The sequence below is a fragment of the Perissodus microlepis genome, chromosome 6, assembly GCF_051167445.1.
Source record: "Perissodus microlepis isolate ML-2025 ecotype Zambia chromosome 6, ASM5116744v1, whole genome shotgun sequence".
NCBI classification, from domain to species: domain Eukaryota; kingdom Metazoa; phylum Chordata; class Actinopteri; order Cichliformes; family Cichlidae; genus Perissodus; species Perissodus microlepis.
Window position 1 is genome coordinate 31,162,635 of NC_140466.1, and position 24,227 is coordinate 31,186,861.

Genomic DNA, 24,227 nt, shown 5'->3' on the forward strand with positions numbered 1-24,227 from the left:
TCTTCCACAGAGATCAGCAACACACTCGTGTCAGAAAATAAACTGGACTGCGTTAAAAGCATCACTGCATTCTGCAGGAAGGGCCCGAGTCGTATCTATTTTCTGAAGCAGCTGAGATCTTTTAGCATGTATTGGACAACGCTCAGGATTTTCTATGAGTCTGTTGTGGTCAGTGCCATCCTCTTTGCTGTTGCATGCTGGGACAGCAGGTTGAGGGTCACAGATGCCAACATATTATTGATAGAAAGGTAAAAAAGATGGATGATATAATGAAGCTGTTTTCTAATGAAAGTTTCTGTTAAAGGTGTTATTATTTGGAACCCTGCCCATGTTTATTACGAGCATTAATGCTATAACTGTCACGATTCCGGGTTTTGTACCCAGTGTTTTCTGTTTGGGACTCAGTTTTCTGTTTGATATTTCCCATTTGACTTTTTTTGTAGTTTTTAGTTTAAATATTACCTTTGCTTTGGTTACGTTTTCATTCTGATTTTGTGTTCATCGTTTTCATTGTTATTTTCAAGTTTTTCTGGTCCTCCTGTGTTGTCTATGCCTAATCTACGTTTCTGTGTCCATGTTTAGTGAGTTTGTCTTTGTGTTTACTTTGGCCTGTCAAAATCAGGTGTTAGTCTCAGTCTAAGTGTTGGTTCCCTGTTTTATTTTGATAGTCTTTTGTCCTGTGTGTGTTGTGTTCAGTTTTCCTTTGCTCTTTTTCATTAATTGATTCTGTTCACTTGCACCTTGTAGTCTATTCAAATTTCCCTCTGTTCAAGTTTTCAGTTTAGGTTTTTGTTCCTGAGCTCTGGCAATAAAGCTGTTTGAGTTTAGTTAAGCCTGTCTGCCAAGTCCTGCATTTTGGGTTCTCTCGCTGCTTGGCACACACCCTCACTTGATAGTAACAGTAAAAATATGACAGTAAAACCAAAAGTATTACAATTCTTAGTGACCAGCAATCATTAAAATCAATTGTCCCTGAGTGTAAAATATAGAAAGATTGGTGAAAACTTGGCACATAACATAAATGAGTAATGACATTTACAGTCCTCACTTGTTGAGGGTTAAGCAGAGAACAATAGAAAATGTTACCAACGTGTGCAGAATGGCTCAGAAAAGATGATCAGATCCCTCAGCATCAAGACTGTTGCATTAAACATGGAGTTGCTGACACAATGAGCAGTAATTATGGTCCCTTCTGGTCTCAAATTACTTAACAACAGAACAAGAGAGAATGTGCTAAAGGAATCTGAAATTGTGCTTGTTTTTCAGCATTCAAACAATAAATCACAGAATTTGAGACAGGAAACAACAAGAGTGAATGTTGAACACAATTTTTATTTAAAAATTTACAGTGTTTATCTCTGTGGTTGAAGACCTGTTGTCACTTCTGAGTGTTGCTCAAATGTGGTAAAAGCTGTCACTTTTAGGCCACACCCAGCACCCATTTGTAACCAGTATCAAAAAAAGTCTGCATCTCCACAGCAGTTCATGTTGCACAGTGAGCTTGAATCTGGGGTTTCTTGATCACCACAGACGTTTGTATTCATCACAAACCATAAACCACCATAATTAGATATGGACAAAAGCTTTAACACACAGCTTTCTTCTCAACAGCTTAAAGCACCTGAGGTGACTATTTATTGCACATTTATTTAAAATACAAGTGCACGCAGCAGAGTCGACAAAAGATTGAAAGGAAAGGAAGGAAGTTTGGTATTAGCCTCAAAGCTGCACAAGATGTGAAACCACTGAATATGAAACAACAGTCAATCTTCCCCCCCTAACCTTTCACTCTGAAAAGGAGAACAGCTTAGGTGACCGATGACTTACTTTTTTTTTTTTTTTTTTATTCAATCTTTCACCGTCAATGTTAAACGTTAAAGTCTGGACTACAACAATCATGCCGTTCAGGAATGCTTGTCGTCTCTTTGTGGGTGTCATCATTTACATCACAGGTATCAGTGATTATCCATTTGTCCCTATTTAAGAATGAAAGTAACCATAGCTAATCCTACTACATGATTTATAGATGACAACTTTGAGTTCAGATTAGTTCCAAATGTAAACTACAGAATATCTCTCTGTTTTTGACAGAAAGGTTTTTTTCTAAAGAAAGTTTCCGTTTAAGGTGTTAATGGAGGAGAAACCAGGATCTGTGCTCTCAAAGGTTCATCAGTGGATCTGCACTGCTCACATCAACATCTGACTTCAAGCAGAAAATGGTTCACTATCCAATGGAAGGGAAATTATGTTCAGAGTGAGCTCTCTGTGGATGGACAACGTGTAACGTACAACATGTCTGAAGGGAAAAACCCAACTTTAACCATCAATGATCTAAGAGAGAGTGACGCAAACGCTTACTGCTGTATGAAGACTACAGACAGTCCACAACTCTGTTGGCTCAACAGAATTACTCTCCAAGTTGTTGCAGGTACAGTGACTTTTACTCATTGATTACTTTCCAAATGACATCATTGTATAAGTTGTTCTCCATCGTCCTCTCAGAGCTGCAGGTAAAGGTGATTCCTGCCACAGAGGGACAGACAGTAACACTGATGTGCAGCAGCAGCTGTCCTCTGACTGAAAAGCCTGCAGCCTACATCTGGTACAAGAACAGAGAGTTTCTCTATGAGGACTGGTCTCCCTGGTACCAAGAGCTGCTCAGCAGTGAGGAAGCAGTCACATACTCCTGTGCCGTCAAAGGCTACGAGGGTCTCAGAGCCCCTGAAGTCTCTGTGGGTGAGTCATGATGTTTATTCTGCTATATTATTTGACAATAAATAAATTCAATATGAACAGAAATCTCAATTCTAAATATAAAAATAATCTTGTTACAAATATTTAATTGCATTACTTTTTCTTCAGATTCCATCACAGCAACCTGCTTCAGTGTGACTTATACTTATGGAGACATGTGTTCTTATAAACAGACATCAGTGGATGAGCCGTGCTCCATCACATATCCCAGAGGTGAAGTTGTACAAAAATAACACCGCCAAAACTCACATGTCAGATTTGTTGAGTCCAACATTTGTATGAATATATCTATGCACAGTAACGGGAAGTGTATTTATCTTTTATCAACAGAGCTTCATGTTCAAAGGACTTCTTCCATTTCTGGGTTTGTTACACTGGCTTGTAGTACAAGATGTAACCTGACAGACCCTCAGACTACCTACCTCTGGTACCACAACAAACAAAGCTATTATGAGAATCAACATTATTCAGTTCAAAACTCTTCAAGAGGCACATTTTCTTGTGCAGTTAAAAGCCACAAACGTCTTCAATCTCCAGAAGTTTGTATGTGTTAAAAAAAAAATTATTGATTCACTGACATCCTGAAATATAGACCAGTCAGTCATTTCATAATCCATCTATATTTCAGGTGTTCAGGATAAAAACTGCTGGACAGTGAATTATGTCAGCAGGAGAATCTGTGCTCTGGAAGGATCTTCAGTCAACATCACAAGTGAATACTCACATCCTGATAACAGGAAGCCAGAGTTTAAATGTTGGAGTAAAAAACTGAGAAGTGGTGATGAGGAAGTTAAAAGGCTGATTGAGGCTGCAGGTCGTGTGGAGTATCAGGACAACATGAAGAACCAACACATCCTGACCATCAACAACCTGAAGAAGAATGACTCAGGAGGATACACATTCAGATTCAAGAGAGACCATGAAGGATGGACACAGTCTGATCTGCCTGGAGTCTTTTTGATTGTCACAGGTAAATCTAAACTCTTCACTCAGCAGACTTTACTCATTAACAGGATTGTGAAAATATTCCATTACAGAGCAAGGATCAAAAGCAAACAGACATTTTCCTTTTATAGAAAATTTCACCCTTTCAGTGTATTTTTTTTTTTGTACAGTCAGATCAAGTGAAAAAAACATTATTTTTGACTTTTAAAATATATAAAACTATTTTATAATCTTGATCAAATATCTAATGAGCACTTTGCTATATATATCAAATACACACAAATATTCATTTTCCTATTCACAGAAATTAAGAAAATGATAGTCATTCAAGTTTCATGTTGGATTGAGCAAATATCACAAGGTGGAATATTAAAAAAACATCTATATAACCCACACGTAACCTAGAACAGTAACAATAATGGCATGAATAGCTGAAAAGAAATTAATAACCCCAGTTGTCAGACAAATACAATGAAATAAAGCAAACAATCCCTGTAAAATGTCACAGAAATGAAGAACTGAGCTTCAGTAAATTTTATGTTTTTTCACTTAAAACATGGCATTACTCACTAAACATGATTTAAAAATGACACTGGCGGAGTCTGGAGTCTAATAATAATAATAATTATTATTATTATTGTATGTTCTTCTTTCAGAGCTGAGAGTGAAGATGAGTCCTTCTGCAGTGGTGACAGAGGGTCAGAGAGTCACACTGACCTGCAGTACCAGCTGTCCTCTGACTGACAACACAAACTACATTTGGTACTTGAACAGTCGACCTCTGAACCTGACAGAAGCCCAAAACAAACATCTGATCCTAGACCCAGTCAGCAGGGAGGATGCAGGAAGCTACTCCTGTGCTGTGAAAACCAACAAAGATATCAGCTCTGCTCCAAAGACTCTCACTGTCCAAAGTATCACAGGAACATGGACACCAGCAGCTGCAGGAGTTTCTGCAGCTCTGCTCCTTTTAATACCTCTCACTGTCTACTGGTGCAGGAGGTAAGCTACACTGTCTCATCTGTCATACCTGTCATGGTTAAACGGTAGCTCAGGAGCTAGAGCAGGTCATCTGTTGATCAAAAGGTTGGTGGTTCGATTCTTGGCTCCCTCAATCTGCATGCCAAATATCCTTGGGCAAGATACTAACCACCACTTGCTCTCCGATGCATCCATCAGAGTATGAATGTGTATGCTAGTGAGAAAGCATAGAGCGAATGTGGCATGTTGTATAGAGCACTTTGAGTACTCCAGGAGTGTAGAGAAGCACTATCTAAAAATCGCTACATTTACCAAATGTTTTAACATTTTATTTATTTATTTTTGTGCAATAGAAAAAAGAGGACTTCCAGTCAGTCTCCAAGACAAGAAACTTCAGATAATAAACAGGTTAAAAAAATCTCTCATTTTCTCTTCACAGCAATAATAATTTATTCTCCATCACAGAAAAACTTTAAAATCATTCATCATGCTTTTTTTTCTCACTTACATCCTAACCTCTTGTAGCCTTTTTGTCACTGGAGCTCACCACCTACCTCGATCATGTTTCTACTCAACAGTTGTATTTTTTTATGTGACTAAAACACATTCACATTATGACACAGTATCATCAGCTGCATCTGCACACATCTAAAGCTCTTTTGGGGAGGAGACCACTGAACTGTTATCCATAAAAAATCCTGACCATCCTCTGCACAAATTGCTAGCCATTAGGGCTGCAGCTATTGGTTATTTTAGTAATTCAGTATTTCATCAATTATTACATTGATTAATTGAATAATAAGAAATACTTTTAGCTTCATTAATGACAATAATAAATCAAAAAATGTACTCCTTTTTGTTTCAATTTTAAAAATTGCAATGTTTTACTGCATACAAAGAATGAAATGAAATCTAAACTATTTAAATCTGATAGATATCATACATCAAAACTTTTTGCAAAATGTACAACATTTGCAAAAAAGTAATTTCTTAATTTGAATGAGGCAAAAACTGAATCCTTAGTGTTAAATAACCCAATGCTCATATCATTTGTCTTCTTTCTGTAGATGCCCCCTGGTCCCATTTGTGAAAACATCTCAGCTCATTACAGCAGAATGCAGGTTAATATTAAACATCAACAAGATTTCTACTCCAAAGAAGCTGATCTTCATGCCAGCGAAGCTGATCTCTATGCCAAGGAAGCAGAAGTCGACGAAATTGAAACTAATATCTACTGCAGCATCGAATCGTTGTGATTTAACTAAAAAAAATAATTTAAAGGGAGCATTCACTGATGGGGATAATAATAAACTATCACAGAAGGGACACCACAACTGATAAGTAGAGAGTAAAAATCATACATCATAGTGGAAAATAAAATACAAGAGTAAGAAAAGTAAGAAAAGTAGTAGTGTTTAGAAAAATAGAAATGCTGCAGCTGATGAAATGTGTTGTACATGTCCTGCAAAATACAACACAACTTCAAATTATATGCACATGCAAGCTGAACTACTGTACTGGATAGTTTAGAGCTTTGGCAAAATGTCTGTAAAACTGAACCGATGAAACATTAAAGTCATCGTGCTGGCATTTTTCTCTCTTCTTCTGGACCACAAAATAGCTCCATCACTTTACATACCTCCACCTTTATACTGCCCGCCCTGAAAAGTTTTTATTAAAAATATATCTGTCTCTTCCGCTTGCTCACAACTTCTATGGGGAGAGAAAAAAAATTGCACAAATACATGACAGGTGTGGCATTCTTCCCAGTGGTGCTGCTCCAACACTGCCCTTCCTCTCCCTCTGACAGCCAGCCACAAACCGCACCCAGCTGCCATATACCTTCATGCCGCCAACAGAGGAAGTCAGCAATAGCCATCTGTGCCCCCAGCCTCTGTACTACCTAAAATGTTTTTTAAAATGTGGTTGAACCTTTACAACATTGCATGGTCTGTACAGACGATGAATGGGCAACCCAGCACGTAATAGCGCGAAGAGCTGACCAAACACTCTTTTTCAGAGTTATAGTGACGTTCATGCTCTGACAATTTCCAGAGTGCTTGCTTCAGCCTCTCATATGTGACTTGCCATCAGTCTGTCCACTGAACCAGATCTAAGCCAATTTTCCATGTGAGGTCAGTCAGGGGACTGGTTAGAGCCACAGAGTTCAGGATAAACCTCTGGTTGTACCCACCCAGCATTAGGGACTGCCTCGCCTATTTTTTCGCCCTTGGCCACAGGCAGGCCATGTTGGCATCTGCTTTGTCCATTTGTCAAACTGGGCCACCCCTTCAGAAGAGGTAGCAAGTGCACAGTCCATTCCTCCATTGACCACTTGAATGGTGTTGCTGTCTCCTCAAACATCTCCATAAAGAAAAATACACCATTTGCTTCTTTCGTTTTGAATAGTGTGGATTTGGCAAATGGCATCACTCACCCAGCTGACCATTTCCCAGACAGCAACCTCTGCAACACCTAGATCTGTCTATGCCTGACTACCTGCAGTGGGTCCAAGTGCTGTCTGGTCACTGCTGCCTTCTCCGTGTGGATGGCAGCTTCCTCTACTAACATTTCCTCCAGAGCACTCCCTGTGAAAAAAACCAACACATTAGTAGATCAGATATGAAAGGTGAAGCCCAAAGAGGTCCCAGTGGTGTGGTATTAGGAGCTGTTGCCCTCAGAACTGGAAGAGGCTTCAGTAGAACCACAGGTACATCTCTCTCTCTCTCTCTCTTCAAGGACAAGTGAACATCAAAACCATTATCCAGGATGAAACAACAAAGATCCATGAGTACATCAGGAGATGGCCACAGTCCACAGTTCACATGCTTAGTGAATCCCTAAGGCAGCGGAAACCTGAGAAAGAGCAAGAACAAGAACTATCACAGACGGAAAGGCTCCTGCAAAGCATATATCATTGGCAGATAGAAGAAGTGCCGACACTGAAAAATCCTACCAATGGCTGGATAATACCTGGCTGGAAAAACAGCAGAGAGGCACTAATCATAGGAGCAAAGGAACAAGTTTTAAGCACAAGATTGATAGAGGCTGGGGTCAACCACACCAGGCAAGACCTCAGGTGCACAGTCTGCACCTGGGGTCTTACCTGCTTGTATCTTGCAGGGTATAAGGTATAACGTGTATGTAGTATTCAATTTGTCTCTTTACTTTCTAGTATAACTAAAGTATGTAAGTCATGTAACTATCTACTATTTCCCAACACACAGAGGACAAGAGAAAACAGACAAAACTGAACTCAACTGGTCTGCATTGTTGAGAAAAGTATATGGTCTTAGACACAATATTTTAACACAGATGTGACAATAATTAACCCTTACCTGTTAGGAAGACACGCAGATAAGCAAATTCATTATGTAACCATTAAAAAGCATATTAGCCTTTCAACTATGTGGTTTTTAACAAGCAGCAGTCAAGGCATACATAAACCTATTTGTGCACGACTGACAAGAACCTATCAAAAATATGGATAATATTTTACCTGACCCAAATGTAAAATTTTCACAAATATCCAAATACCCTTTTGTAACAAAGGTAGGACTGTGAAATTACTGAACAATTTGTAATGTAGCTTGGCACTCAGAAGTTTAGGCGACAGATTCCTTCACAATTTATTGATCTGATGACTAAAGTGTTAAAACCTTCTGTTAGGACATTCATCAGGGACAGGTGAGTCTGATGGTCCATGTTTCCAATCCAAGGTGGAGAATGATACATTAAAGAGGCCAGCACTGGGACAATTCCAAGTATTTTTAAAGAGATGAAGCTCGTTAATTTGATGGTCTTCTTTTGTTCTTTTTTTTTTTTTAAATGACACTGTAATATATAACAACAAAAAACAATGTGTTTATGCCATTGTGATAGCCGGTGTCTAGTATGTAATGTTATTTGAACATGATCTTTTTTAGGAAAAAACTTCCCAAATCCCACATTTCTGAGAAAAATAATGAAAGAAGTGGTGTTTGAAGTATTTCAACAGTTTGTATATCTTTTTTCAATTATTATTAATATTGTTTTTTGTTACTTTTTTTGCACCTGTCAGTGGGTGTTGTGATGTCTGCCATTTGCTGCAGGGGGTGCTGCAACACTACCAGCAATCCCAAGACCAAGAGTCCTGATGATAACTTAAAAATATAGGAATAAACTCATCTGTCTTCACTGTAAAATAAAAAATAAATATAATAAAAGAAAAGAGTCACTTCTTAATCTAACCCTGAATTCAGTTGTAAGTACTAGTATGTACATATGTGAACCTTATTAAATTCATTACAACCATCTGCCTTTGTAACAGTATGGAGAAATGACAGCAAGAGCAAAAAAACTGACCTGATTTACATTAAATACTGATCAGCTGTGATCACTAAATTTCTCTTCTAGTGAAAATCTGCCACATAACCTCAAAAGATAGACAACTAACAACACTTACAGCTCAGTTTTCTTCTGCTGCACAGAGCTGACAATGGGTTAGCAGAGTACATGAAAATGTTCCTCATACCTGCAGAATGGCTCAGCAAAGATGATCAAATCCCTCAGCAGCATAGACTGCTGTGTTAAACAAGCATTTGGTGACATCATGAGCAGTAACAATCATCTCCTCTGAGCTAGAGAGAAGGTTATACCTTTTAACAAAGTTTTAAAAATGCCCCCAGAATTGTCTGGGTTCATATTGTGCTTATTTTTCATCAGTGAAACCACATGTCACAGCATTTGAGGCCACAAAAAACAAGAGTGAATTTAAAACACAATTCGTACTCAAAGTATTTAAACCGTGTTTATCCCTGTGGTTGAAGATGTGTTTACACCTCTGAGTGTGGTTCAAAAGTGCTAAAGTCTGACACTTTCGAACCACATCCAGCACCTGCATCTCCCAGACATCCCAAACCAAAACACCAAAACAAAAAACAACCCAACCAGGGTGGGCGGTGGGGGAACAGGACGGAGGGCTCGAAACAAACCAATCACAACCTAGAGATCAAAAACAGAAAACACTGGAGCCCAGAAAATAACCAAACAAAAAGGCCCACAAAAGGCGCAGGCGGCCAGGAAACCACTCCTAAAAACAGTTCAGGGGGCCGGCCCGGAGGTCGACAGCGCAACAGCCCAAACCCGGGCAGCTCGGGGGGCGGCCCGGAGGTCGACGGCCCAAGAGTCCAGAAAACAGCCCGGAGGTCGACGGCCCAAGAGTCCAGAAAACTGCTCAGGAGGTCGACCGTGAAGCCAGCGACCGCGACGGAGCAGATCCGGAGGCCGGCCACGACAGCAATGATGTCCAGCCAACGACCTGGAAAGTGGCTGGGCAGGACGACGACGAGCAGGCCGGGCAGGCCGGGCAGGACGAGGACGGGCAGGCCGGGCAGGACCAGGCGGAGCTGAAGCTGTAGCTGAGGCTGCACCAGACGAGGAGGAAGACTCGGAGGCTGCACCAGACTAGGAGGAAGACTCTGAGGCTGCACCAGACTAGGAGGAAGACTCTGAGGCTGCACCAGACGCGGAGGAAGATTCGGAGGCTGCACCAGACGCGGAGGAAGACGCTGCAGGCGATGGCGTGGGAGCCACAGGTGGTGGCGCTGCAGCGGAGGCAGGTTGCTGAACGGGCCCCTCGGACCCTCCAGTGGAGGCAGGTTGCTGTTGCTGGACGGGCCCCTCGGACCCACCAGCGGAGGCAGAAGGCTGGACGGGCCCCTCGGACCCTCCGACGGAGGCAGGCTGCTGGACGGGCCCCTCGGACCGTCCAGCGGAGGCAAACAAAGGCTGGTGCGGTTCTCCAGAACCCCCAGCAGGAACAACAGATGAAGGCCGGACGGGCCCCTCGGACCCTCCAGCAGGACCAGGTTGCAGAACAGATGACTGGGGAGAGGAGTGGCGGTGGCAAGGGCGCCATTTCCTTCGGGATGAGAAAACAGGAACCGGTGAAGAAATGGAGACCTCCTCCTGATCCTCCGACCACATAGCTGCCAGGAAAGAGGCAATGGACAGGTGAACAAGGTCTCAGCTGGCGTGTGGAAGGAGAGGAAGTCCGTGGCAGCGTAGAGGCAGGTGGAGAGTGTGTGTCTTGCTGAATCAGCGATGGGGAAGATTTAGTGAGTGAGAGAGCAAGCTCACCAGCCCTAACTTGCTCTCTCCAGGCAGTAATGGTGCCAGCCAACTTAGTGTCCTTAGCAAACTGAGTAAGCTGAGGGTTATGTCTAATGATGGCATCTACTGCGCTTAGCCCGACTGCCATAGTCCATAAATCCTGTGACTGGGCAATGCAGTCGAGCAGACTCACCATCCGCATCATCTCGGCGTTGAACTCTGAGGAAAAAGAGTCTGCGGGGTCCATGTTCTGGTCGCGATCTTCTGTTAAGGAATGGCTTTGTGCAGGCAGCAAAAGGACCCAAAGTAGTGATGGGTCCAGCAACACTGACGCACCGACGCTTGTATCAAGCTCACAGAGTGAAGCCTGTATCGGTGCGTGCGTCGCTTTAAGAAAAAGTCACGTGATCGATACAGCTGCTGTATCGCTCATTGCCAACGCGCCAAACTGTGTTTAAAAGGTACCGCGTCCGCATCTGTCAACGGAACGAGTCACCACCAAAAAAACACAAAATTACTCTCGCAAAGATAAAAAATAAAATAAAATACACATCTCTCCATAACAAAATGGAGCCCGAAAGAAAAGTTTCTGCTGTGTGGGATCATTTTGATCTTTTAACTGCAAATAGTTTGTCTGTCTTTGTTTCAGTGTAATCTATCAGAACAGGAAAAACAATAATGTGACTTGCAGTGTAAATTATTTATTTCATTTTATGCAGGTTAAATGTCGCATCTGTTCTGCGGAGCTTTTTACACAAACACAAGCACCTCCTCAGTGTTTAGGCATTACAGAGCCAAACATGAAAATGAGGAGACAATCACACCGATAATGAACACAGGTCGGCCTATATTGACACTGAACAGCTTTATCATATTTTTTGTATTAATATGTGTTTTATTATTTTGAAATCAAACAGCCTGAACACTGTTCTGGGCCAGGCAGTCCTGAATTTTATTATAAAGGACTGCCAACCCCTTAGTTTTGTGGAGAGTGTCGGAGAGAAACATTCCAAAATCAGAGGATCCTTTAACGTACTGGGGGAATAGGAAGACATCTTATCTGAACCTTTTCCACCTGGCTTTACAGTTTTTGTACCCCAGCTTCATCTGTACCTGTGAGTTTTCCAAAGCTGGGGAAATGGTGTAAAAAAAAAAAAACGCAGTAGACTGAATGCAAAAACATTGGATATACTTATTTTTCTGAATAGAAATTTATAAACTCTGAGTCAATTACATTTAAATGGGTAATATTATATTCACAATACTTTCATTTTAATTTTCACTTAATGTCATTCACAATATATTTTAAAGATGTCTGCAATGTTTGCAATGTAAAACATATAAAATGATTCCATGGAAAGTACAATACCTTACAGTGTATACAAGTATGACTAGGTATTTGAATCAGTGTCTGTTGTGAGTCTCAAGTAAGTTGCCTGCAATGATATTTAAGGTCCAGCAGGTGTCAGTATGGAGCAAAATAGCAACACTGTGGCGACACAGTATCGATACAGTTTGGGGAATGTGCTGAAACGCTTCACAAGGCCTCATTTACCCATCACTAACCCAAAGTGCAGACTCCAGAGACAGACGGGAACTCAAAAAAGGTAACAAAACTGAGACACCAAAAACAAACTCAGGCAAACAGACAGCACACACAGCATCATAAACATTAGATCACAACATGGACAGAGAAACACAGGGCTTAAATACACAGAGGGAGCAATCAGGGAATGGGTAACAGGAGGGAAACACAGCTGGGGCAAGTCAGGCCTAACGAGACAAAGGAAGCAAAACCAGACGCATTTACATGAGACACGGACTTTCAAAGTAAAACAGGAAAAATAACACAGAGACGGGAACTTGACAAGGGGATACAGCTGACAGGGGAGACAGAACAACTAGAGAACACAGAGACATAAACCATAAGACAGAACTCTAAGAAACCAAAGACTAGAAATGATAGATAGGTAGGCATCCTAACAACAACAAGATCAATTGAAAGAAAGAAGAAACAAATTATGCTATATGCTATCTTTACCTAGTGACACATTTTTGATTATTTTAGATGGAAAACATAAATTACACTGTAAGTAATTTTACTGTATGTAGTTACTTTGAGGTAGTTTCGGGAAATGTTTGTAATCTTTTATTGTACTTACACATTCTCATGTTGTGCATGGCGATGTATTCACTGATACTGTCTTTTAAGCCAGAAGGCACAAAACACACTTTTCCTGTTTTAAAGGTGAAAGTGAGAAGAAAGCTTTTATGTACAGAAGTGGAAAAGTGGAGACATTCTCCCTTCTGTAATAAGGCATCTTACATTCACCAGCAATTTTTTTTTTGATACTTTTTATCCCAAATTTCTTCTTTTGCTGGACAACATGGTCCATAGCCATTCCAACAGAGGTGTTCGCTGTCATCATGTTTGGTCTCATCTAACAACTATGTGAGATTTGAGGTTGGAAAGGCTGCCTTACATGATGAGACATCACCACCATGCTAGCTTTAGATCAGCCAAGGGATCCCACTACACTGACACCAGATTGTTATGGAAATATGATATAAATTGATCTGCACACTATAAATAAGTTGTCTTTGTGAGATTTTAATTTGGTGTTTGAAAAATGAATTAACAACTTGTATGCAGTTGTTAATTCATCATTTATAGGAACAAGTTATCTACCTGCTGTGTTCACAGAACACAAGTATATCTTAATCTAGGGTTATATGAAGACAAAACAAGATATTTTTGAGCCTTCTATTCAGCCATATTAATTTAACACAAGGTCAAAAAGGTCAAAACACTTAAAATTTTCCATCACAGCTCTAATAATGTTTGGTGACCTTCTTGTAGAATTGCCTTCATTCACAGTGCACTGCTACTTTAAAAGGAGCTTCAGACAGTGTGGGAATGATTTTTAGGAATGTTTGTAATAAAACAATTGAATTTCCCCAGTCTTTGTTTCCCCAGTCTACTTATACTTTTTGCTTTTATTTTGATCCATGATTTCCTCATTTGGGGTACTGCAATGGTTTGTGCTGCTAATTAAAATAGATCATTCAGCTGTCCTGTAAACCTCTACCTCTAGCCAGCCAACAAGACAAAGTGGTAGTTTACAAGGACAGAGGACCACAGTTGTTAGATGTTTGTCAATTAACGGCAAGATCAGAGAGCAGGAACCCAAATAACTCAAGAAGTCTCAGGGGCAGAAGGCAAAACTGCAGGAGAGGTGGAAGGTAAAGTCCAAATTGGTCCCTATATGTGTCAGGAGCTGTCACTGCAAAACTCATTCCCTGGGGAATACTGTGTAATTGAAATATTATACATGTGGAAAAATGTGGAAAAATATCAATTACTTACTCACTACTTAGAATTATGTAATGTTAATTTTATGTTTCTCTTGTTATAAAATACACTGAAAGTATTGACTTCTTAAAAATGCAGTGTTTTATTTGATTCATCTAACCTGTGAAAACTCGTTTTTTTGTGGAGCTGATAAACAGATCAAAGAGTAGAAAAAATTTGTAAAATCAAGTTGTAACAGTATACAAACGAGTTAGTAAAAACCTGGCATATCATAATGATTCAAATAACCTCAGTTATCGTGAGTTGTCTTGACAATGGGTAGTCAGAGAAAAATAGAAAGATTTTACTTATAGCTGAAGGATGGCTCAGTAAAAAAGTGGTGAAATCTCTAAACAACATTGACTGCTGCATTAAATAACCAGCTTCTGAGATCAAGAACTATAACAATGGTGCCCTATGGTGGACATGTCCCCAACTGCTTCACAAGTTGAAGAAGGACTCTGAAATTGTGTCAGTTCATATCTGAGTGGTCACCAAGTGTTTATTTATGTATTTATTTAAATCAGAGAATATGTCTCTGTTTTTGATGCAGCCGTGATGGCATCAGCCACACATGGGTAAATCAGGCCAATTGTTCACTTTTAGTTTGTTTTGCAGTTTTCTTCTTTAATATAATTCATTAATCATTTGGTTAAACCTAACACTGATATTATGAGGCACGTGCATAATAGCATTGTGTGGTTTTTCTAAAAATGTTTTCTGTTATATTAATTTTGTTTCTCTTTCTTTGAGTTATTTTGTTTTGGTTGGTGGCTGTTTCCTGTCTGGGCAAAAGGCGTAGCTGAGGACTCAAAATGCCTGCTCAGCAGGACCAACCATGTGCTTATCAGGAACAGGAGTGGTTTAGGTTTACTTGTGTTATTTTGTGCTTAGTTAATGTTACTGGGGTTTTTTTTGTGTGTGTAAATTGTTAGCCAAACCACTATAAAAGCTACCCTCTTGTGTCTTTGTAATTAGGTCAGTTTGTGAGTTAAGGTGTGTCCACTTTGTTAGTTTAAGTTTCTGGAAATTACTTTTTGTAGAGTTATATGAATATGAATATTCCATGCAAGTGTATACAGCACAAGTGTGTGTGATGATACAGAAGGTATTTGTATTTTCCTTTAAATGTTTTTCAGGCCGGACACACACAATACAAGTACAAAAAAGATTCAAAGGAAGAGGAAGGAAGTTTAGTTTTAGTTTCAAAGCTGCTTAAAGTGTGAAACCAGTCAACATGAAACAGCAGTCATTCCATCCCCCTCACCTTCACTCTGACAAAGAGGACTGTTTAGTTTGACCGATGACTTACTTTGTCTCTTTTATGGTTCAAGCTTTTACTTTTAGCTTTAGGCTTAAGGCCTGGACTACAACAATCATGATGTTGAGGACACCGAGGTCATATTTATTCCTGATGTACAGTACTTCAGATTTTTCAGAGATTAATTAATGAACGCTCAAAAAGAGAGATAATAAAGAAAGATAACAAAGCTGTTTACTAATGAAAGTACTAAGGCTGGAACGATAAGCCACACCCAGCAGGCATATCGAAGGGTCAAGAGTGCATGAGGTTGTAATTTGCTGCAATAAGTTGACGAGTTAAACCACCAGAGGCCAGCAAAAACAACGTTAATGTTAACTCTTCAAACCCAGAATACAATTCAATTAGAGAGCTCAAAGAGTAATTATAGATATGTTAAACAAAACATAAGGCACAAAGTAAAACAAACACAAAAAGTCATCTTTCGCTGCATTAAAATATAAATACAATAAAATTTCAACTTAAGAGCAGATTAAAGTCAACATCACTTGAGCTTTTGATCATTAAAGTTTGGACTTTGAACCATCATCATCAGATACGGACAACAGTTTTAACACCTCCTCAGCTTTCTGCTCAACCAATTCAAGCATCTCAAATGAATGTTTAATGCATTTAAACATAACTGCATGCAGCAGAGTTGATACTTATTGATACAAAAATTATCATGATGATACAGGCAGTGATTTTGGTTTGAAATGTTTTTAATGACAAGACGTAGCATACAAGCACAAAAACCTTAAACAGAAGGGGAAGGAAGTTTCATTTTAGTTTCAAAGCTGCTTAATGTCAATATGAAGTCATTCTGTCCCCCTCACCTTCACTCTGACAAAGAAGACTGTTTAGTTTGACCGATGACTTACTTTGTCTCTTTTATGGTTCAAGCTTTTACTGTTAGCTTTACACTTACAGCCTGGACTACAACAATCATGATGTTGGGAGATGCTGGTTGCCTGTTTATGGGTATCACCTTTTATATCTCAGGTATTAGTGATTATTTATGAGTCCTTATATAATAAATGTAAATAACTTTATCTAATCCTAAGAATAAATATTTGAAAAAAATTACAGATTGTATAGTTTAAATTTGAGGAATCTGAGTTCATATTAATTCCTAAAGTCAAGTATTTAAGATTGTGACTTTTCTATCATTAATCTTTGAATAAAGAGAGATAATAATAGTAGGATAATGAAGCTGTTTGCTAATCAAAGTTTCTGTTCAAGTTGTTAATGGAGCATGTGGTGGCAAATTTCTTTTCTTATATATTGATCACTTTAGTAATAGTAATATCACTTTCTCACTTAGTTATATGCATGTAGAATAGACACTACAAATGTGTCTTTGTGCCCTATCACAAACACAGTGGGGCGATTGTAAGTTCATGTGAGACGTAAAACAGGTAGTGAGACTCTGTGTCCTTATCTCAGGGAATAAGGAGGGAGGATTTGGGATGTAAATCTTTAGGCAACGTCTAAGTAGAAAACATGGTCATAATTTTCTCTCTTTCGCTCTCAAAGGGAAGGTTTTCAAAGGATGAGCTGAACTGAAGGTATAGACTCATGTGATGTTTTGGAATTTCTTGTTCTGTTAGTTTGGTCAAGCAATAGAAGACATGAGTGAACCGCACCCATCTTCAGAGACTGCTTATACCAGAGTTTCTCCATATAACAATATGTACTTAAACCCACTTCAAATAATGCCTACAGGGTGTTTGCAGTTTATTTTAAAACTTCCACGAAATGCACAACTCAGAATTTGTGCTTTCAAAGGTTCATCAGTGGTTCTAAACTGCTCACATCAACATCTGACTTCAAGCAGAAAATGGTTCACAATAGACTGCAAAGGAAATTGTGTTCAGAGTGAGCTCTCTGTGGATGGACAAAATGTACCGTACAACATGTTTGAAAGGAAAAACCCAACTTGAACCATCAATGATCTAAGAGAGAGTGATGCAAACACTTATTGCTGTATGAAGACTACAGACAGTGGGAACAGAAAAGCCTGCAGAAAGGAACAGCTTTCTGTTGAACATGGTGGAGGCAACATTCATATGGGCATGAATGGCTGTTAGTGGATCCAGTTTAGAAACATTTATTGATGATATCACTGATGATAGAAGTAGCACGATTAATTTTGAAGTTTACGTGGCTATATTCTCAGCTTAGATTCAGCGAATGGTAATGTATTTTTATTTTTTTATTTCATTTTAGCAGGTTAACTGCCTTTTGTCTCCCTCTTCTGACAGTGAGAGCAATTACACACAATGAAAGGGTCTTAAATACTGCTGGGTATTCGATTTGATTCAATTTTGACTCCATCAGAAATATTATATTTCTCATCATTTATCAGTACACATCCATGTTTTTATATCTATGTATAAAAACAAAGCTGACACTTGTGAGGCTTCATCAGATGTGTAAGCATCACAGCAGATGCTTTTGTGTCAAAGTAACTGAGGATAAAACACAGAAAAACATCTTCTTATAGCAGATAACCTTGAAAATATTCTGCAGTAGATCAAAAATGAAAGAAAACCATCAATCAATCAACATATGAACATTGGCTGATGCTGCTGAAATGAAGCAGAGCAAAGTTACAGAGGTTTTATTAGAGACACAGCTAAGCCTTTTGCAATTTTGGCATCATTCTCAAGAGTTTACATTTATTCAGTATTGAAAAGCACAAAGGCAGGCTTCTTGGTGTCATTTTTTAAAAAACAGAACAAAACAGCTCACCAGTCTGTACACAACGACGGACTGGTGCGTAATGAGCAAGCAAATAATGCAGAAAACAGATTTTTGATGGGAAACTGGTCTTTGAGAGAGAGTGAGTTGTGCAGGAAGTGTGATTTCATTGTGGAGGAAGCAAAACAGCAAAAGTAAGAGGGAATTCATGATGATGTTTATCAAATATGAAGCGTAGTTTTGATCTTCTTTTGCTGCTGATTCAGTGAATTTTGGTCAGAGAGTGACCAAACCTGCAGATTCAGAATCTGTGAGATGTCAGCTTTCAGCGTGTACGTGCCGTCGGGTGAACAATCCGCGCTTTACATCTTTGTGTGGAATCCGTTTACCTGCTGTCATTTGCTGTTTTTGCTCTTTAGTGGTTGTTGAAATAGTTTTGTGAGCTTTGACCTGAGATTTTGGCAAAATACATTTATATTACAGATGAATCTTAGCAACAAAGCACCACTCAGCTATTGAGCTTGCTGTTGCACAACAAACAGGTAAGAGGAGCTCTATTACACTTGCTTGTGTTACACTGTGCTTCTGAGGGTCAATAACCACATAACCGAACTCACTCATGATAAATCATTCTTTCCATCAAACAATGACAGTGACTTTGTACCGCAGAACAGTTAAGAGAACAGTTAAAAGTCATGTAACTGTAGACAATAAAACAAGAACATCTTAACAGCAGCACATGTCCCAAGGCATGATGCGAGATAACTACCCGCTCCCCCAACAAGCCAGACAGCCCCCACCTGAGTGGTTAGCTCTCCCCAGCAACCGGCATGTCCATAGCAAAATCTCTGAGGTGTTGGGTAAGGGAATGACGTCATTAAGGACGTTCCGCTGGTCTCCCAGCCGTCTCTGAGGCCAGGTTGGGGGCCTGCCATTGAAGCTGGGACCCTGACCCCTCCATGGGTGGACTCAAGAGCTGACAGGGTGCCAGGCGATCACGATGGAGTACGACCACCCTGTTCCGTTAGACCACATCGGACAGCCCCTCGAGAACAGTGCAGAGTCCAACCCACTGACTCATCAGTTTTGGGAAAAGCCTTTTCTTCCTCTCCGGGCTGTAGGCCCACACCTGCTGACCTGGCAACAGTCCTCCCCCCTTTCAGCGGGTATCATAAGCTCGCTTCTGCCGGGAGTCTGCATCCCAGAGCGCCTGCCTGGTCAACTGGTGCACCTCCGGTAGCTGGGCCCAGAGGTTGTGGAGGTAATCCAATCTAGGGTCTCTGCCCCCTTCCTGCTCAGGGGAGGATCTGAACACCAAGTGTACTGGGGTACGAAGCTCATGCCCAAACATCAAGGTCGCTGGAGTGCACTTCGTAGATTCCTGGACCGCTCTAGGGGTGCAGTGGTGCCGTCCGGGTCTTCCTCATACCCATCAACTGACAGACCTCCTTGAACAACACTGCCTCGAAATTCCGGCCCTGGTCACTGTGCAGTTCCTCTGGTACCCCGAACCGGCAAAACATCTTGTTGACCCGACACTCAGCCGTGGTAACAGCGCTCTGGTCGGGGCAACCGGGACGTAGCGGTTCCCCTGGTCAGTGGTGGGGAAGGGTCCCAGGATGTCCTGACCCTGCCGCACCATGAACCAGCTGGAGGAAAGGGCACCTGCATTGGTGTGGAGACGTCCCGCCCGGTGACGAACCTCACAGTGGTAATCCTGCAGCATCTCCAACCACCGGGGTAGCTGTCCCTCCGGTTCTTTAAAGTTGAGCAGCCAAGTGAGGGACGCATGGTCTGTGCGCAGAAGAAACTTCTTTCTGTAGAGGTATGGTCTGAAATGGCGGAGACCCAGAATGATGGCCAGCAGCTCTCGACGGGTGACAAAATAGTTCCTCTCCAGTCTGCTGAGGGAGCAGCTGTAGTAGGAGATGACACGCTCCCCCTCCGATGGTAACGAGTACAGACTATAAGCTTTTCACATGTAACCTCCTCACTCAGCTTCTCCAATAAGGCTCAGACCCTCTCCACTTAAAAACAGAATGAATGTAATGTACCCGAAACAGAACATGTTTCGTAGCATTGACATGGCACTTCATTTGCAACACACACATACACACAAACATACGCAAACACACACTTGTATGTGCACTGCTGAGATTGCAGTCAGTTTCTAGCAGAGAGAACTGTGGTCCTTTTGCGTGTTAACTCAAAGATAATAATAGGGTTCAGTGGAAAATATTACTGAAAACATAACCTGCAAGCACTAACCAAATGTCCATGATCTCAGCAGCACAAACTGCTGCTGAGATCATGAGCTGTGATAATGGCAGCCTGCGGTGGGCAGGCCAGGAACTGTAAGACAGCAGAACAAGATAAACTGGTGCACAATAATGGTGATGTTTTCAAAATGTCTATCATTGGTATTATTAATATTATTATTATTTTTAACATTGTCTTTATTATCTTAACAGGCTGTTAACATGCCTTGTAATGTTTGTATGAGTATTTTGACAGGAGAATCATTTGACTCTTGTACCATTTTTTTTTACACTCCATCAGGTTTGAGCAGGAGAGTTTTAGAAAAAAAATATAAATACATACATAAATGTAGAGAAATACTATAAACACTTTGTTGAAAACTGAAAGTTACCTGAATATCTAAAATATTCAGGGCAAGACGGCAAAACCACATTGATCGTCTTACAGATAACGAAAGAACCACAGAGGAAGGATGTTCATGTTTAGCTTCAAAGGTGCTTTGTGTGCCAAACCATTGTACAAAAACAGTCATGTCAGTCCTTCTGTTTTTCAATCGATTTTAACCTGTGAGTTAGTCTTGTCTACTTTTATATTTACTGTCAACTTTATGCTTGCACACAAGACTTCAACCAACATGTTGCTGACAGATTTTCAACATCTGTTTGTCTGTTTCATCTTCTACATTTCAGGTATGAGTAATCATTTAAACATTGTTATGAAAAGAAAGCAAAAATTTTATTTACATTCTAAGAAAAGAAAAAAACTCCTGAGGTAAAAATGATAAAACAATGAATTCAATTCCTGATAAAAGTTTCTGTTAAAGGTGTTAATGGAGGAGAAACCAGGATCTGTGCTCTCAAAGGTTCATCAGTGGATCTGCACTGCTCACATCAACATCTGACTTCAAGCAGAAAATGGTTCACTATAGACTGGGATGGTTATAAGTATGTTCAGAGTGAGCTCTCTGTGGATGGACAACGTGTAACGTACAACATGTCTGAAGAGAAAAACCCAACTTTAGCCATCAATGATCTAAGAGAGAGTGATGCAAATGCTTACTGCTGTATGAAGACTACAGACAGACCAGGAAACTGTTGGCTCAACAGAATTAGTCTACAAGTTGTTGCAGGTACAGTGACTTTTATTCACTGATTCCTTTCCAAATGACATAAGTTGTTCTCCATCATCCTCTCAGAGCTGCAGGTAAAGGTGATTCCTGCCACAGAGGGACAGACAGTAACACTGATGTGCAGCAGCAGCTGTCCTCTGACTGAAAAGCCTGCAGCCTACATCTGGTACAAGAACAGAGAGTTTCTCTATGAGGACTGGTCTCCCTGGTACCAAGAGCTGCTCAGCAGTGAGGAAGCAGTCACATACTCCTGTGCTGTCAAAGGCTACGAGGATCTCAGAGCCCCTGAAGTCTCTGTGGGTGAGTCATGATTGTGCTACAAACCCTTCAGCAAAAATCTGTAAAAATGGCCTCAGTACAAATATTAAATCTAATTTCTTTTTGTTCAGATTCTATCACACAGACATGCTTCAGTGTGACTTATGGAAACACTTCTTTCCACAATGAGACATCAGTGGATGAGCGGCACTCCATCACATATCCCAGAGGTAAAAATTCCACACTCTACAAACACATCTCCAGTTAATATCAATTCTAGTCAGATTTGTTGAAGCTATCATTTATATGTATTATATGAGCTCTTTGAATATATCTATACATAGTAACAATAGGTGTGTTTATCCCTTTTCTACAGAGGTTCATGTTCACAGAGCTTCTTTCACCTCGGGGTTTGTCACACTGACCTGTAACACCAGCTGTAACCTGACTGATAATCAAACTGTCTACATGTGGTATCACAACAAACAAAACTATTATGAGAATCAACATCATTCAGCTCATAACTCTTCAACAGGCACATTCTCTTGTGCAGTTAAAGGCCACGAACATCTTCAATCTACAGAAGTTTGCAAGTTTCAAATCTATGTTGCCAACTAATAATGAACTCAAGTGCTGGAACACAGACCAATCAAACAACTTTAAATCTTCCATCTATAGTTCAGGTGTTCAGGATAAAAACTGCTGGAGAGTGAATTATGTCAGCAGGAGAATCTGTGCTCTGGAAGGATCTTCAGTCAACATCACAAGTGAATACTCACATCCTGATAACATGAAGCCAGAGTTTAAATGTTGGAGTAAAAAATGGAGAAAAGATCAAGTGGAAGTTGAAGAGCTGATTGAGGCTGCAGGTCGTGTGGAGTATCAGGACAACATGAAGAACCAACACATCCTGACCATCAACAACCTGAAGAAGAATGACTCAGGAGGATACACATTCAGATTCAAGAGAGATCATGAAGGATGGAGACAGTCTGATCTGCCTGGAGTCTTTTTGATTGTCACAGGTAAATCTAAACTCCTCACTCAGCAGACTTTACTCATTAATGTCTGAACAGGAGCAGAGGTGGAAGAAATATTCAGATGCTGTGAACATGTCAATGCTACACTGCAAATGCTCATTACAAAGAAAAAGTCCTGCACTTAACCCTCTCAGGCTCAAATTAAACTTTTTGTTGCTAATGCACAACCAAGTCCTGCAGTGGTACTTCTGAGTAAATAAAACTCATAAAATATGTATGTGGGGTAATCAGGTTGTTAGTTTTTAACTGTTGCAAATCGGCAACGCCTGCCTCGAGAGGGTTAAAACTGAAATCATTCAAGTTTTCAGAAAAAAATGCATTTCATATTGTATAAAATAGTGCTTATTATGAAGGAAAAAATATGTTTTACTTTTTTAGAAGAAGCACTCATGTGTCTTTTCCATTTCTCACTTTGGTGTTCATGGTTTTTTTATTTGAACAATCTGGATACTGTTATTTTGTTTGAGCTATAAAGCAATTACTCATCATTTCAGCATTTAACCCTTTGACATCTAGCATACATCACTTAACTGTCAACTTTAAATGAGGTCAGAAGAATTTTGAACAATAACATTTCTGGCTAAGTTTTTTTTGTTTGTTTGTTTTTATAAATCTACATTCACAAGAACCACATTTCCAAACCATAAATGTCTCATTTCAATTCCAAAATGTTTTCAGTTTGACAATTAAAAATCAATGAAAATGGTGCATAAATAATGATTTTTTATTTTTTTTTACTTTCAGAGCTGAGAGTGAAGATGAGTCCTTCTGCAGTGGTGACAGAGGGTCAGAGAGTCACACTGACCTGCAGTACCAGCTGTCCTCTGACTGACAACACAAACTACATTTGGTACTTGAACAGTCGACCTCTGACCCCGAGAGAGAACCAGAACAGACATCTGATCCTAGACCCAGTCAGCAGGGAGGATGCAGGAAGCTACTCCTGTGCTGTGAAAACCAACAAAGATATCAGCTCTGCTCCAAAGACTCTCACTGTCCAAAGTATCACAGGAACATGGACACCAGCAGCTGCAGGAGTTTCTGCAGCTCTGCTTGTTTTAATACCTGTCATTGTCTGCTGGTGTGTTAGGTGAGCAATACGTGAACAATACGTTTATCTCATTCAGATCAATAGTATTCATCTGATATTGATTGATATATATATATATATATGTGTGTGTGTGTGTATACATATATATATGCTCTTTTTTTACAAACCAGCCTTCAAGAAGTGCAACACTAGGCAACAAACAGCAGGTACAAAATAGGAAACAAAAAACATTCTGCTGCAATAACAGCTGAATTTGTTTTTTTAAATGCCCCTTGAACACCTTGTTTTTCTTCACATTAATCCATTCCTCCATTTCTCAAAAGCATGTTTTTTTAGCCACTGCACTGTTCTCTTTCATCTGA

At 40.1% G+C, this 24,227-nt stretch overlaps 2 protein-coding genes across 2 annotated transcripts; both read left to right on the top strand.

Moving 5' to 3' along the window:
- The first annotated feature begins 2,504 nt into the window (after positions 1 to 2,504).
- On the top strand, positions 2,505 to 4,705 carry LOC146385965 (uncharacterized). The gene is made up of 5 exons (XM_084931980.1): positions 2,505 to 2,736; positions 2,863 to 2,967; positions 3,085 to 3,297; positions 3,383 to 3,724; positions 4,356 to 4,705. Exons 1-5 carry the CDS (start codon positions 2,553 to 2,555, stop codon positions 4,703 to 4,705), a joined length of 1,194 nt encoding a protein of 397 aa, XP_084788106.1. The 5' UTR covers positions 2,505 to 2,552.
- A 16,849-nt stretch (positions 4,706 to 21,554) lies between these two features.
- On the top strand, positions 21,555 to 23,908 carry LOC146385966 (uncharacterized; the record flags this gene model as incomplete). Its single annotated transcript, XM_084930084.1, has 4 exons — positions 21,555 to 21,816; positions 21,906 to 22,004; positions 22,236 to 22,799; positions 23,559 to 23,908. Coding segments are annotated over 4 exons (1,275 nt in total), but the record flags the coding sequence as incomplete, so codon positions are not given.
- Positions 23,909 to 24,227: the final 319 nt, after the last annotated feature.